General features: G+C 40.2%; 1 protein-coding gene across 1 annotated transcript in view; it reads right to left on the bottom strand.

Moving 5' to 3' along the window:
- Window positions 1–8,205, bottom strand: part of LOC121441308 (serine/threonine-protein phosphatase with EF-hands 1-like) — a 107,584-nt gene extending 99,379 nt beyond the window's left edge. The window contains exon 1 of the mRNA XM_041642444.1: window positions 8,160–8,205. Within this exon, the coding sequence (XP_041498378.1) occupies window positions 8,160–8,205 (46 nt within the window). The remainder of the gene's footprint in view (window positions 1–8,159) is intronic.
- Window positions 8,206–14,169: the final 5,964 nt, after the last annotated feature.

Below are 14,169 nucleotides of genomic sequence, written 5' to 3'. Positions count from 1 at the left end.
CTAAGGGAAGTAGACCAAATTTCCGGGGAGAAAATGGGATCTTGGGAGTGGGGTGGGATGGGGGTAAGGGGAGATGGGGAGAGAAAATGTAGAAGGGAAGGAGGGGGGACCTGGGGAAACAGGAGAATTGGAATAAAGGAAAGGTGGATAGGGGAGCACGGAACCACAATTCTTAGTTAAGGGAGCCACTTTAGGGTGGGCAAGAGACTTGACCCTAGAGGGGCTCCCTAGTGCCCAAGATGAGGTTCCCAGTTTGTTCCTTGGGCAGCTGAGGATTGGCAACCTGAAATGACCCTATCCTAGAGCAATACTGACGAATATCTTGCATATCATCATAGAATCTTCATCTGGTGATGGATAGAGATAGAGACAGAGACCCACACAGGAGCACTGGACTGAGCTCCCAAGGTCCCAAGGAGGAGCAGAAGGAGGGAGAACATGAGCAAAGAATTCGGGACCACGAGGCGTGCATCCACCCACTGAGACAGTGGATCTGATCTACGGGGAGCTCACCAAGGCCAGCTGGACTGTGACCGAAAAAGCATGGGATAAAACCGGACTCTCTGAACATGGTGAACAATGAGGGCTGATGAGACACCAAGGACAATGGCAGGGGGTTTTGATCCTACTTAATGTGCTGGCTTTGTGGGAGCCTAGCCAGTTTGGATGTTCACCTTCCTAGATATGGACGGAGGGGGGAGGACCTAGGACTTACCACAGGGCAGGGAACCCGGACTGCTCTGTGGACTGGAGGGGGGGGGGGAGAGGAGCGGGGGGGATGGGGAGAAGGGTGGGAGGAGGGGGAGAAGGGTGGGAGGAGGGGGAGAAGGGTGGGAGGAGGGGAAGGGAAATGGGAGGCTGGGAGGAGGTGGAAACTTGTTTTTTGTTTATGTTTTTTTTCTTCTTTTCGCAATAAAAAAAATTAAAAAAAAATGCAGGCACAAAACTTCCAGGAAATTCAGGACACTATGAAAAGATCAAATCTATAAATGATAGGTGTAGAAGAGGAACAAAACCAGGTTAAAGGCCCAAAAATATTTTTTTTCTTTTTTTTCTTTTTTTTTTGGTTTTTCGAGACAGGATTTCCCTGTGGCTTTGGAGCCTGTCCTGGAACTAGCTCTGTAGACCAGGCTGGTCTCGAACTCACAGAGATCCGCCTGCCTCTGCCTCCCGAGTGCTGGGATTAAAGGCGTGCGCCACCATGGCCCGGTTTCCCAAAAATATTTTCAACAAAATCATAGAAGAAAACTTTTTCCTATCCTAAAGAAGGAAATGTCTATAAAGGTACAAAAAGTTTACAGAACACCAAATAGACTGCATCAGAAAACACATAATAATCAAAACACTAAATGTACAGAACCAAGAAAGAATATTAAAAGCTACAAATGAAAAAGACCAAGTAACATACAGAGACAGGCCAACCTATTCGAATAACACGAAAGAGAGAGAGAGAGAGAGAGAGAGAGAGAGAATGCAAACCAGCACATAAAGTTAGGATATGGATATGGATATGGAGGTGAGGAGGATCTGGGACAAGTTTGGGGTGAGGAAACATAATCAAGATATATTATATGAAAAAATTAAAATAAAATAATACATTTTATCCAAGCTCCAGCCCTTGGGATGGTGCTGCCCACATTCAAAGCGGGTCTTCTCCCATCAGTTAATCCATCTTGAAATGACCTCACAGGAGTATGCTCAATCTACTAAGTGATTCTCAGTCCAGTCAAGTTGACAAGGAAATTTACTCTCTTGTTTCTGTTTAGTATTTAAACAAAGTATCTAGCCAGAATAATTAAGTAATAATATAATATGAAAAGTATTTGAAAGAAAGAAGTAAAACAAATCCTATTTGCACATAACATGACATAAAAAATCCCTAAATAATTAGCTCTTCAGGCTAATAACTCAAGTTAGAAAAACTTTGGGGGATACAAAGATCAGTTATTAGCCAGGTAGTGGTGGCATACACTTTTTATCCCAGTATTCGTAAGGCTGAGGCAAGCGATCTCTGAGTTCAAGGCCAGTCTTGTCTACAAAGCTAGTTCCAGGACAGCCAGGGCCACACAATGAAACCCTGTCTTGTAAAAAAAAGTTATTTTTATACACACTTGTCATGAATATTTTTTAAAAGTTAAGAAATTAATTTATTCATAGCAGCACCCAAAACTAAATAAATGAGAAGACATACTATGTTCACAGATCTCCTGGTTCAGTTGTTATGCTGACAATATTCCCCAAACACATTCCATATAATCCCCCTGAACATTTCATATGAATTTTTAAAATATGTTGACAAATTAACTATAAAATCCTTATGAAAATGCAAAAGATCCAAAATGCCTAGAGCAACCTTGTAAAAGAGACACAAAGTCTAAGAGACATGATTCATGTAAAACAGGTTGGCCTCAAAATTGCAAGGTAGCCAAGAATGACCTTGAATTTCTGATCCTCCTGTCTCTGTCTCCCAAGTGCTGGGATTATGGGTGTGTGCTCTGTGTGTGGCTTTATGTCATGCTGTAGATCAAACACAGGACTTTGAGCATGCTACACAGCTACTGTTAACAACTGAGGTACATCTGAAGCTCCATTTTGGTTTTTGTAGTGCTAGGAACAGAACCCAGGCCTTTTCCACACGTTAGGCAAACAGTCTCCCCCCCTGAGCTCCAAGCCTCAGTCCTCATGTTAGTTCATTTATTGAGAGTGTCAAGACAATAAAAAAAGTAGTTCCTTCAACAAATGGAAGCAACAGATATCCACAGACAAAGAACGTGTTTATATCCATACCGCATATAAGTGAAAATAACTCAAAAGGGATCAAAACCTCTAAATATGAGAATTAAAACTACAAAGACTTTAGAGGTTAAATATGAGCATAAATCACTTGATATTTAGCAACAATTATTGCAGGTGACGTCAAAAGCAAAAGAAACCAAAAATTAAACATAAGCTATACTTTGTCAAAATGGAAAACTTTTTCACTACGAAGAACACCATAAATGATGTTAAAAATCTCCTCTGCTTTGCAGAGGGTCTTCCTCTCTGTGCGCTTGCGTATGCATGCATGCCTGACTCCCAATAAAGGCCTTTCTTTAGCAGATGATGCTGACTGCTATGTCTGAGAATTTCCCCCACTGCTACCTTTTGAGCTTGAGATTCTCCATGCCCTCTGCTTCTTTAATTGGCAGAGAAAATGAACCTGATCAAGACCTCTACATGGTAACAGAATGGAGCTCAGGATTCAGATGGAGAGTGTCTACAGCCCCAGCCCATCATAATGCCCTATAGGATGAGGTGAGTTCACCAAGCAGTAGAGCTACATTAGTTCCCACCAAGGGTGGGGTTTTAGAAATGAAGCCTTTATTCTGTCCTATTTTCTTTATTTCATAACATTTTATTTGAGCTTACTTTCTGGTATTGAATTTATATTGAAATCCAAAAGATTCCCTTCAGAAAGAAAACAGATTCTCTCTCTCTCTCTCTCTCTCTCTCTCTCTCTCTCTCTCTCACACACACACACACACACACACACACACCACATCTACACATCTACCTCCCTACCTCCCAGTCAGGGAATATAAACCTGGGTCTCCAGGATGACACCACTAAACTCCCAAGGGCGACAGTTAAATGGCAGCTACAAAAATATGTGCTGCTCTTTGATGTTATATGTGTGTGTGCATATATATGTATATATTCCAATTAAAACTATATATTTTTAAAATCAATCTTTTCTCCTTTTACATACCTAGCCCAGTTCCCAATTCCTCCCCTCCTCCTGCGTCCCCCAACATCCCCCCACCCCAGCCCCCCATCCATTCCTCAGAGAGGGTAAGGCTTCCCAAGTCGAGTCAACAAAGTCTGATACTTCACATTGAGGCAGGACAGAGGCCTTCCTCCCCATACCTACGCTGAGCAAAAGAATGGGTCCAAAACCCTAGTTCAAGCACTAAAGATAAATCCTGGTCCCACAGACTGCCCAAGCCACATAACTATCACCCCCATTCAGAGGGCGTAGTTTGTGCTATTTCGGTTCTCTCACTGTCAGTCCAGAGTCACTGAGCTCCCACTAGCTTGGGTCAGTTGTTTCTGTGGGTGTCCCTATCATGGTCATGATCCCTTTGTTCATATTATCACTCCTCCCTCTCTGTGACTGAACTCCAAAAGCTTGATTCAGTGCTTAGCTGTGGATCTCTGCATCTGCTTCCATCAGTTACTAGATGATGGGTCTATGATGACAATTAAGGTAGTCGTCAATCTGCTTAGAGGGGAAGGCCAGTTCAGGCACCTTCTCCACTATTTCTTAGGGACTTTTGATGTTATATTTTAACTTCATAGTAAAGAAATTTAAAGAGTAAGGGTTCGTGAGTGCCAGCCCCTCCCTGGAATCTATAGGCAGTTAACAGTTGCAGAAGGAAGGAGATATTCTTCAGCAGTATAGCCACTGATAAAGTGTCCATGGTTCTGTAAATACCCCTCACCTGTGCTTCAGTAGTAATCTTAATTAAGTTTGTTGGTTCAAAACCTAAATGACACAAAGTACTGTCATTTTCCAATTCAAAAGAAGAGGAAGAAAAGGAGGAGAAGGAGGAGGAGGAAGAAGAAGAAGAAGCAGAATAAGAAGCGGCAGCAGAAGAAGAAATAAAAAAGGCCACAGGCTAGTAGGCAAGTGCTAAAAAAAATAGAAGGCAGAAATATTAGTAGTTCAAGTTCAGCCTGGACCATGCCTTAAACCAGACGTGGTGGTGCACACTTGGGAGGTAGAGGCAGACAGATCAGGAGTTCAAAGTTAGCCTCAGCTACATAGTGAGTTCAAGGCCAGCCTGAACTACAGATACCACCTCAAAAACAATAATAATAACAAAATTTGAGGACAAGTCATTGAGTGAGAAAAATACTTACAATTACATATTTGAGTGATAGGTGGGCAAACACTGGTAAGTATAGCTACTTTCCAAATTATAGCATACAAAACTTTTTATAGCATACAAAAACAACTCTTACAACAAAATAGCATAAAATAATGACTTTTTAAAAATGGGTGTTCTGCCGGGCGGTGGTGGCGCACACCTTTAATCCCAGCACTTGGGAGGCAAAGGCAGGCAGATATCCGTGAGTTCGAGGCCAGCCTGGTATACAAGAGCTAGCTCTAGGACAGGCTCCAAAGCTACAGAGAAACCCTGTCTTGAAAAAAAAACGATAAATAAATAAATAGAAATAAATGGGTGTTTGGACATGGTAGCACATGCTTGTAATTCCAGCACTCAGGAGGCAGTAACAAAGGGCATCTGTGTTGCAACAGCAAGTTACAGGCCCCATGGACTCCCTAGTGACATCCTGGCTCAAAAAAAGTGGGGGTGTGAATGATCTTAATAGATATTTACTTATCTAAAGAGACTGGTACAAGTGGTCAATCAACACATGAAAAGAAGCCCTAAATCATTAGTCATTAGGCAAGTATGAATAAATACTACAATGAGATATTTCTTGATACCCACTAATATAATTTTAAAAAGACAATAAAAAATGTTGCCAAGGATGTGGAAATTTTGTAACACTAACACATTGTTGGTAGGAAAAAAATGGTTTAGTCACTTGAGGAAATAGTTTGGAGGTTTCTCAAAATGTTAAACCTTTTGACACAGCAAGTCTACTCATTGGTATATGCCTAAGAAAAGTGAAAGTCTATGTTTATACAAAACTTATATATGAATGTTCATAGAAACATTGTTCATAATAGCAAAAAGTGTGCAAAGCATAAACAACTTATAACCTAGCATCTACTAATTAATAAATGGGATAAACATAATATGGCCTATTCTTACAGTAAAGTATTATCTAAAAAAGGAAGGAAATACTGATAGATGTTACAAGAATGAAACCAAACACAAAGGCCACATAGTATATGGTTCCATTGAAATAAAATGTCTGGACTGTATACGTTCATAGAGATAGATCACAAATTGACAGTTGTTAAAGATTGAGAGGAGATGGAAATAGACAAAAACTATTGGGGTCTGACTTTGAAGTCATAGAAACATTTTGGAACTAGACAAGGGTGGTGGCTAGACAATATTGTAAATACACTAAGTGCCACTGAGTTGTTTACTTTATGATGGATAATTTCATGTTATGTGAATTTTATCTCAATATGTTACTTCAAAATCAATACAAAACCTAAGCTAATATTTCCATTTATAAATAACATTTGAAAAGTTGAAAAGCAATCCAAAGAGCTAGAACTTACTTAAGTCTCCTGGAACTGGAGTTACAGCTATTGAAGACATCGTGTGGGCGCTGGGAAACCGATCTGGGCACTCTGTAAGAGCAACAAGTGCTCTTAACCACTAAACCATCTCTTCAGTCCTTAAACATATGATCTTTTAAAAATATTTATTAATTTTTTATTTTATGCATATGTTTGCCTGCATGTATATATGTGTCCCATGGGTATGTGGTGCCTGAGGAAGTCAGAAGAAACCATCATTTTTCCTGGAACTGGAGTTACAGATGGTTGTGAGCCACTGTGTGGGTTCTGGAACCAAACCCTGGTCCTCTGTTAGAGTAGCAATTACTCTTAACTACTGAGCCCTCTCTCCAGCCTAAGCTTATTGTTTCATAAAACCAAGAAATCAGACAAAATGTAAAGGAGTTGGTAGGAGAAGATGATATGAAGGTCACTGCGAGCAAAATACATGTGAGCATAATAAAGTAAATGATGTGCATAGAAAGGTATCATAATTCTCTGCAAACCGGACTCCCTGAACGTGGCTGACAAGGAGGGCTGACTGAGAAGCCAAGGACAATGGCACTGGGTTTTGATCCTACTGCATGTACTGACTTTGTGGGAGCCTAGTCTGTTTGGATGCTCACCTTCCTAGTACTGGATGTAGTGGGGAGGACCTTGAACTTCCCACAGGGCAGGGAACCCTGACTGCTCTTTGGACTGGAGAGGGAGAGGAAGGGGGATGGGGGAGCGGGAGGGAAATGGGAGGAGGTGGAAATTTTTAATTAAATAATATAAAAGTAAATAAATAAATAAAAATAAAAAGTAAAATGTATGAGTTAGCTAGAAAAAAGAAAGGTATCATAATAAAATCCTTTATTTGTTCAATCATTTTGTAAAAACAAATAAGGCAAATAGTTTCCTCTGTTTGTGTTAACAAACTACTACTGTGGGATGAATGTTTGGCATACTTAGATTCCAAACAGCGCACCTGTCATGTCCCTTCCTACTTTCAGAAATTAGCTTGCAAACCTCGCACAATTCAGTTGATGAGAACAACAGTTGATTCCCAAAGGAAAATACCCTAGACTAATTAGGATAGAATACTCTGCGCCCACAACTCTCTGCCGTCAATCTAGGGTAAACTTTGAACCAAGATACAGGATAAAAACCAATGAAAGAATTTGTAACTTAGATAACAAAAGAATGGAAATTAAGAGCAAAACATTCATATAGCTGCCCCAGCTTGCTATTTTAGTTTGCTTGCAAAAGCTAAATGTCTTAAACATGTGAGTTTCAGCTAGATTCCAGTAGCCATGGAAAAGCACCTCCACACAAAGGAAACAAAGGGAACATCTAAGTCTCTCTTTAAAGGTAGAAGTGGGTATGTCATAGAAGCAGAAGCAACGGACTTCTTTTGGATACAGATTACCTGGCATTCTCACTAGAATATTTTTAAATTATAAGGCAATTCTCATAAAGTTTTGCAATGAATAGATATTTTTAAAAATGTAATCATTGAGCTATAAAATTTAATTAAATTTAATGCCACCACTAAATGTCACATAGGTATGGGATACCTATTACATGAGTAATAGAAGATGTAGCTATACAAATTCAATTGTCTTTCCGTTTCCCTGTCACTGAGATATAAATTGATACTTTCTACTGAAACATTTTAACTGAAATTAAATCAAACACATGTCTTAAATAATACCTTGTAGTATATCATAAACTAAAAACTAAATCTTTTTTCAGGTGTTTTCCCATATTCCCCCAATATTTCACCTTCAGTTCACATATTGATCTTTCAGTACAGAATTTTACAGGGCATCTTCAGAACCACAGGAATAAACAAGAAACAGAAAGGATTGTGGGTCCAGCTTAATCCTTCTTTTTCATTCATAAAACCCAGCTTGTTCCCAGCACTCACCTTTCTCCGACTTGTTGCCTTTCACTGAAGAACTGCTACAGCCCATGTCTTCTAGATCATATTATGCTTACAAATTCAACTTCTGGTTCCAAGAGAGAGTGTGAAGTTCCTCCCTTTATGCTTCAAGAAGTCACTCAACTGATTCCCTTTAGTCCATAGATACTAATGAGAAAGACAGAGAAGGGAGAGAAAGCACCCATCAACAACGTGGTAGCTAAGGCCCTTCCCAGCACGATTCATTTTCTGCTTCTGAATTGCGTTCATCATGGGATGTGAACAGTGATTCTTGTTTATTTTTCAAACCACAGGAAGAGCTATAAAACAGCTATAGATAGTTTTTGCTGCTACACCAAAATGATAGTTTCCCATGTTCGGGTCACTTCAAGCTTTGTATGAATTCAGGCATTAAAACTGAAAAGAAACATTGAAATGCAAGAGTGTATAATTTTCTAATTAAAATACAGAGGATGGAATATGGAGAAGCTAACATAATTCAGTTGTTTGGGGTTTAAAACTGAAAGTAATTCAATTTATCTAGGCTTTTCAGCTGAAATCGGAGGCTGACTATGAGACAGAAACAATACATTTCACTATGCCAAAAATCAGATCAAAGTGAGTTTTTGGCAATATTCCTTAGAATCAGTCAAGAAAAGCCTTCCTGGCAAAACAGAAGGCTCAATGCCTCCCCTAAAACTTACAAGTCATAATTTGAGTGTGTCCTTAAACAAGCTTTCAGATGTGGCAGAGGCAGCCCCCAGAGCTTTGCCATCTCCCCTTGTACTTACTACAGTCTTCAGATAAGGCCACCCAGTCAGTGCTTTTGGAATCACCTGATGAAGGCTTTCCACAGGCTTCCTCTGTGCAACATAACATCTCCTTATCTCATTGTTTGCTGCTGGGGTTCATTTCTGTTATTTTGTGATACTTTCAGATGGCCTATTTACAATTATTGACAAGACCACAGAGAACAACTGTGTTTTTTCTTTCACTAAAAACTTTAAAAAATTTTTTCAACTCAGCTAAAGAAAGAAAACATTAAGATGACCAAGCTAGAAATTAGCTCATGTTCTTGGCATGCCTGATGCTTTAATTTCAAGTCCAAGCACCAAAATCAAATAAATAAAATTTCACTATGGAATTATCCATAATCAATAATAACCTTAACAACCAGATTTTCTAATCAGAACTGATTTCGTTATATATTGTGTGAATTAATCCTTCTAAATATAGTGTCATTTCAAGTTGGATGGGAATTTCTTTTGTGGGTTGTTTTGTTAGCGGTGGTTTTGTTTTTGCATTTGGGGGCTTGTCTTGCTTCATTTTGAGATTGAGTTTTATGTGACCCAGGCTTGCCTCAAATTCCTTATGCAATCAAGGATGACCTAGACTCCTAATCTTTCTCCTCCACTTTGCAAGCCCTAGGATAACAGATAATGTACCGTTCAGTTTATGCAGTGCTGGAGGCTTCATGCATGTTAGGCAAGCACTCTACCAATTGAGCTAATGTAATTCAATTTCTTTGGCTTTAAGTTAAAAGCAATTAAACGTATCGGTGCTTTTAACCACAAATTGGAGGCTGACTATGAGATGAAAACATTTAACTATGCCAAAAAACCAAGTTAAAGTGAAATTTTTGGCTATTCCTTAGAAACACTAAGGACAAATGCTCCTTACAAGACAACAACAACAACAAAACAACCAAGGCCCAAGACCTCCCCCAAATTCATAATCTGAAATCCTTAAATTCCCCCTTTGCATATTTGTTTTCTAAATCATGGTGTTATATAACAGCTTCTACCAAGATTGAAATATCCTATCCTGCAGGGAAGCTCTTTAAGCAGGGAGGTAAACAACTCAAAATAGCTTTAGGAAGTCCCTGAAACTGACCAGATTCTCACTAGGCTCCTTGTGGCTAGAGTAAGCAAGGAAGACGACCTAGAGTCCTCTCAGACAAGCTTCTCATTGTCAGAGGACCCAAACAGTAAAGACTCTGAGACCAGACCAGACCAGCTGCCTGAAAGAAGCAGAAGCTAGCCAAGCTGCCTGGAAGAGGTTTAGACCAAGGGAATCACCTGGAAAGGACTCTCCAACCTGTTGAGCTGCCTGCAGGCTGTGCAGTGTGCTCCAGGTTCCCAGCTTTTGTAAGCTGTCACCCACGCTGGGGTGGACTTTGTGATGCAGCTGTCTTCAAGGCATTTCTGCTCTTGTAACCTCTCACCCATACCCGTAAGTAACCCCAATTAAAGTCAGTGGTTTACCAAGTTGGACTTTGGTGGTATCCATACTTTGGTCTGTCATGGGCTTCCTATCTGGGGTGGGTAGATTTGTGTGTTGCATCTCTCCAGGAAAAGTTTTGTCACACAACACATGGATAAAAATGTTTACGAGCTCAAGTTCAAAGGCAGAACGAGCCTTATGACAGTCCACTTGGTTCTTTGGAATTACTATAGATCCACTACGTTCATAATCTATAAGCCTAAGAATATTTGTTCAGGAGGTGGGGAAGAGGAAGTAGAGGCGACGAAGGAGGAGGTAGTCTGGGGAAGGAGGGAGGAAAACAGTCAGTTTGTTGAGATTTCAATAAAGGAATCACAGACATTTAAAGGTGTAAAAAAAAGATCTTTACAATTAATATGTATACAAAGTATAAGGAGGTTAAACAACTTGCTTAGTGTCATATAGACCTATAGTCAAATTTTGTTAGCAATTCGAATTATCTAAGGAGCTTTTGAAAACTCCCAGTGCTCAGCCTGAACCATTAAATCAGAATCTCTAGGAGTTTAAAAAAGACTGATGCCCAGGAGCAACCCACTGAGATTTGTTACTGGATGGTGATTAAACATCAGAGAAGGCGGCTAGGGAGATGGCTCAGTCAGTACTGTTCTTGCTGTGCAAGTATAAGAACCTGGGTTTCATCTCCAGGACCCTGGTTCAAAACAAAACAAACCAGGTATGGTAGTGCACACTTGTAAAGCAAGCAATGAGAAGGCAAAATATGAACAGATTCCTCTCTCTCGGTGATCAGCCAGCCTAGCCTAACCAAAAATTTCTAGGCCTATGAGAGACCCTGTCTCAAAAGAATAATGTGGACAGCTTCTAAGAAATAATATATAAAATTGTCCTTTGGTCTCCACAACGTATACAGTGTACCTACACATAGATTAACATATACACAAACCTACCTAAACAATAATATAGAACGTGTGTACATATACATACTCATTATATATGCAATATATATTATATATTAGAATATAGATATTAGAATAAAGATGCTGTTAAAGTTTTCCAAATAATTCTAATATGCAACCAAGTTTGACAGTCTTTACTAGAGTGTGAATGTTAGCAAACCCGCGATTCTACCTAGCAATCGTTTTCCCAGAAATGTTTTCAATCTGTCTATTTGAAAGTGAATGTTTCCAGTCGCAATTACAAGCCTGTAGCTTGGGGCACCTATTCTTTTCTAAGTTTTTTAATTAGGGCGCCATTTCCACTCTCTGGAATTCCTTAAAGGTCATTTGTGGTTACCTATGAGAAAGCAAGTTCTTTCCCCACCCTTTGAAGTTATTATTCTAGACGGAGCAGCTATTTCCAATTTAGTGCTTTCCATTGGGGAAAGGGATTAAAATGCAGATCCCCAGGCCTTACCAATAAAATCAGACATTTTTTTTAAACCTGGAGTCTTGAAATCTGCCCTGAAACATAGTCATGGGCTGGGGGATGTAGCTGAGTGGTAGAACTCTTCCCTAGCATGCGCAAGAACCTCAAGTTCAATCCCCAGAACTATTAAAAGAAACAATAAAGTGTACCCTTCTGGGAACTTTGATGGAGGCAACCTACATTTCCCAAGCCAAAAACACTATCTTCCCATAGCATCCATATTCCTTTTGGGTTTTGCTCCTTCCTTATGCTAGTTCCTTTATCCATTTTTATGAATTGTAAGAGTAGAACCTTGAGAGGATGGAGAGATGGCTCAGTGGTTAAGATCACTGGTTGCTCCTCCAGAGTATTCAGGCTCTATTCCCGGCACCCACATGTTGACTCACAATCATCTTTAACTCCAGTACCAGGAGCCAATGGTTTCTTCTAGCCTCCATGGGTACCAGACATGCACACGGTTCATAGTCATACATATAGGCAAAACACTGATACACATAAATAACTTGTAAAATACTTTTAAGAGTTGGGCCTTGAGCAGGCAACAAACAGACTAGATAACAGGAAGTGATATAGCTTAATACTGATGTTTTTCTTTGCCAAAAAAAAGCAGTGCATCTCCAAAGCTATTTGGATCTAAGCCCCCTCAAAGTTAATCCATCACGGAACAAAATGACACAAGATTCATTACCACATGCCTATAATCTCAGCATTCAGACTCAAGAGTTTGAAGCGCAGGAAAGAACTGACCCTGTCAGTACCCAGTATCAGATGGAGGATAGGCACACAGGGCCCTATCTCTCACTGCTGAACTAATGGCTACTGAAGGGTTCTGGATGAGGTCAATCATTGTCTTCAGTGATGTAGTCACCCAGTCAACCGGTCAGACTTCATTAGCTAGTTCCATACCCAAGGACACACCAACGACCCAGCTTAAACTCGGTGGGCCCCAAAACAAAATAAAAGGACATGAACATGGTGAAGGGACCAACAGGGAGAACAGAGTGTGACAGGGATGGGAAGGCAGTAAGAGAGAGTGACGATGAGAACAATCAGGATGTACTACATACATGTATGAAACTGTCCCAAAGGGCTGGCAAGATGGCACAGTGGGAAAAGGCACTGGCCACCAAGCCTGATGACCTATGTTCAATCCTGGAACTCACACAGTGGAAAAGAACTAACCTCACAGTCCTGTCTTCTGACCTCCAATCCGTGTTGTAACAGGTCCCACACATTTACACAAAATAAATATATGCAATAGAAAAAAATGTAAAGAACTTGAGAGAAGAAAGTTCATTAATTTGTAAAAATAAGAGCTTGAGGCCATCCTAAGAGACACAGGAAGAGCTTGTCTCGAAAATTCAAACTAGAACAAAAGAGTCACGAGAAACTTAAAAAGCTTGCCAACTTGAGTCCATTTCTGCACACTGTGGGCTCTATGCTCAAAGCTTTCTCCCTGAATGCCCCTTGAATTGTAGGTACCTGTACAATGCATTCACATAGACTGTGTTTGATAAATGCTGAATATTTCTAAGCCAGAGTTCCTTAAAATTTAATTACAAAAAATCATTACTATTGCATCATTGTATACACAAATATGTGCTATTTTGATGGTATAAAAGCCTTTTATTAAAGTAGAAGTGGGTAGTCCTTATCTAGCCTTTGTGAAAGCATATTTTAAAATCATGATGGAAAGAAATAATTGTTCTAGAATCATTTGGTTGTTAGAAACAGTAATTGACTATTATAATTGCATGTTATAAATTATTAAATTATTTTAAGCCTATTACTCTCTCTCCATTAATGGACGAGGAATAAAGGAAGGGAGGAGGACAAAGAGACAAACAGTTCTGTTTAGCTCTCACCAGAACATGAGCCAAATCAGGACTGGAAAAGCTGACTCAGGCTACCCAACCTAGACTTTGAAGCAGAGGGAGAAACAGTTTGTGCCCGGTGTCCATGTGCTTCAAAGGACACCTCTGACTGAACAACTGATAAAGATGATTTAGAGACTTGCCACTCCTCAGTCCAGCCTGAGTTACTTCGATCCCCACCCCTTGTCAGTGCTAGCAGAGCTCTTAGTGCCCTAACACAGCCTGTAGAAGCGATTCCCTGAGGAACTCTCAGGCTCGGCACGGGGCGGGGTGGGGGCATGGGTTTCTCAGGCGTTTCTAAAGCTCCATTTGGGCTGACAACTTGTACCATGAAAATTTCTCTAAGACCATACCAAGGGTGCTTTAAAAGGGCTAACGCGACAGTCATGGACAGTCTGCAAAAGAAGGGCTTCTACTAGGTTTTTACAGTGTACTTCGGGGAGGCCTGGAGGGTGGGATTGTTTGGTGTCGGGCAC

Source organism: Microtus oregoni, unplaced genomic scaffold (genome assembly GCF_018167655.1).
Source record: "Microtus oregoni isolate MIOR12 unplaced genomic scaffold, Mior012 000074F_ref0000038, whole genome shotgun sequence".
Lineage (NCBI taxonomy): Eukaryota > Metazoa > Chordata > Mammalia > Rodentia > Cricetidae > Microtus > Microtus oregoni.
Note: the sequence above shows the minus strand (reverse complement) of the source record. Positions and strands in the feature narration are given on the sequence as shown.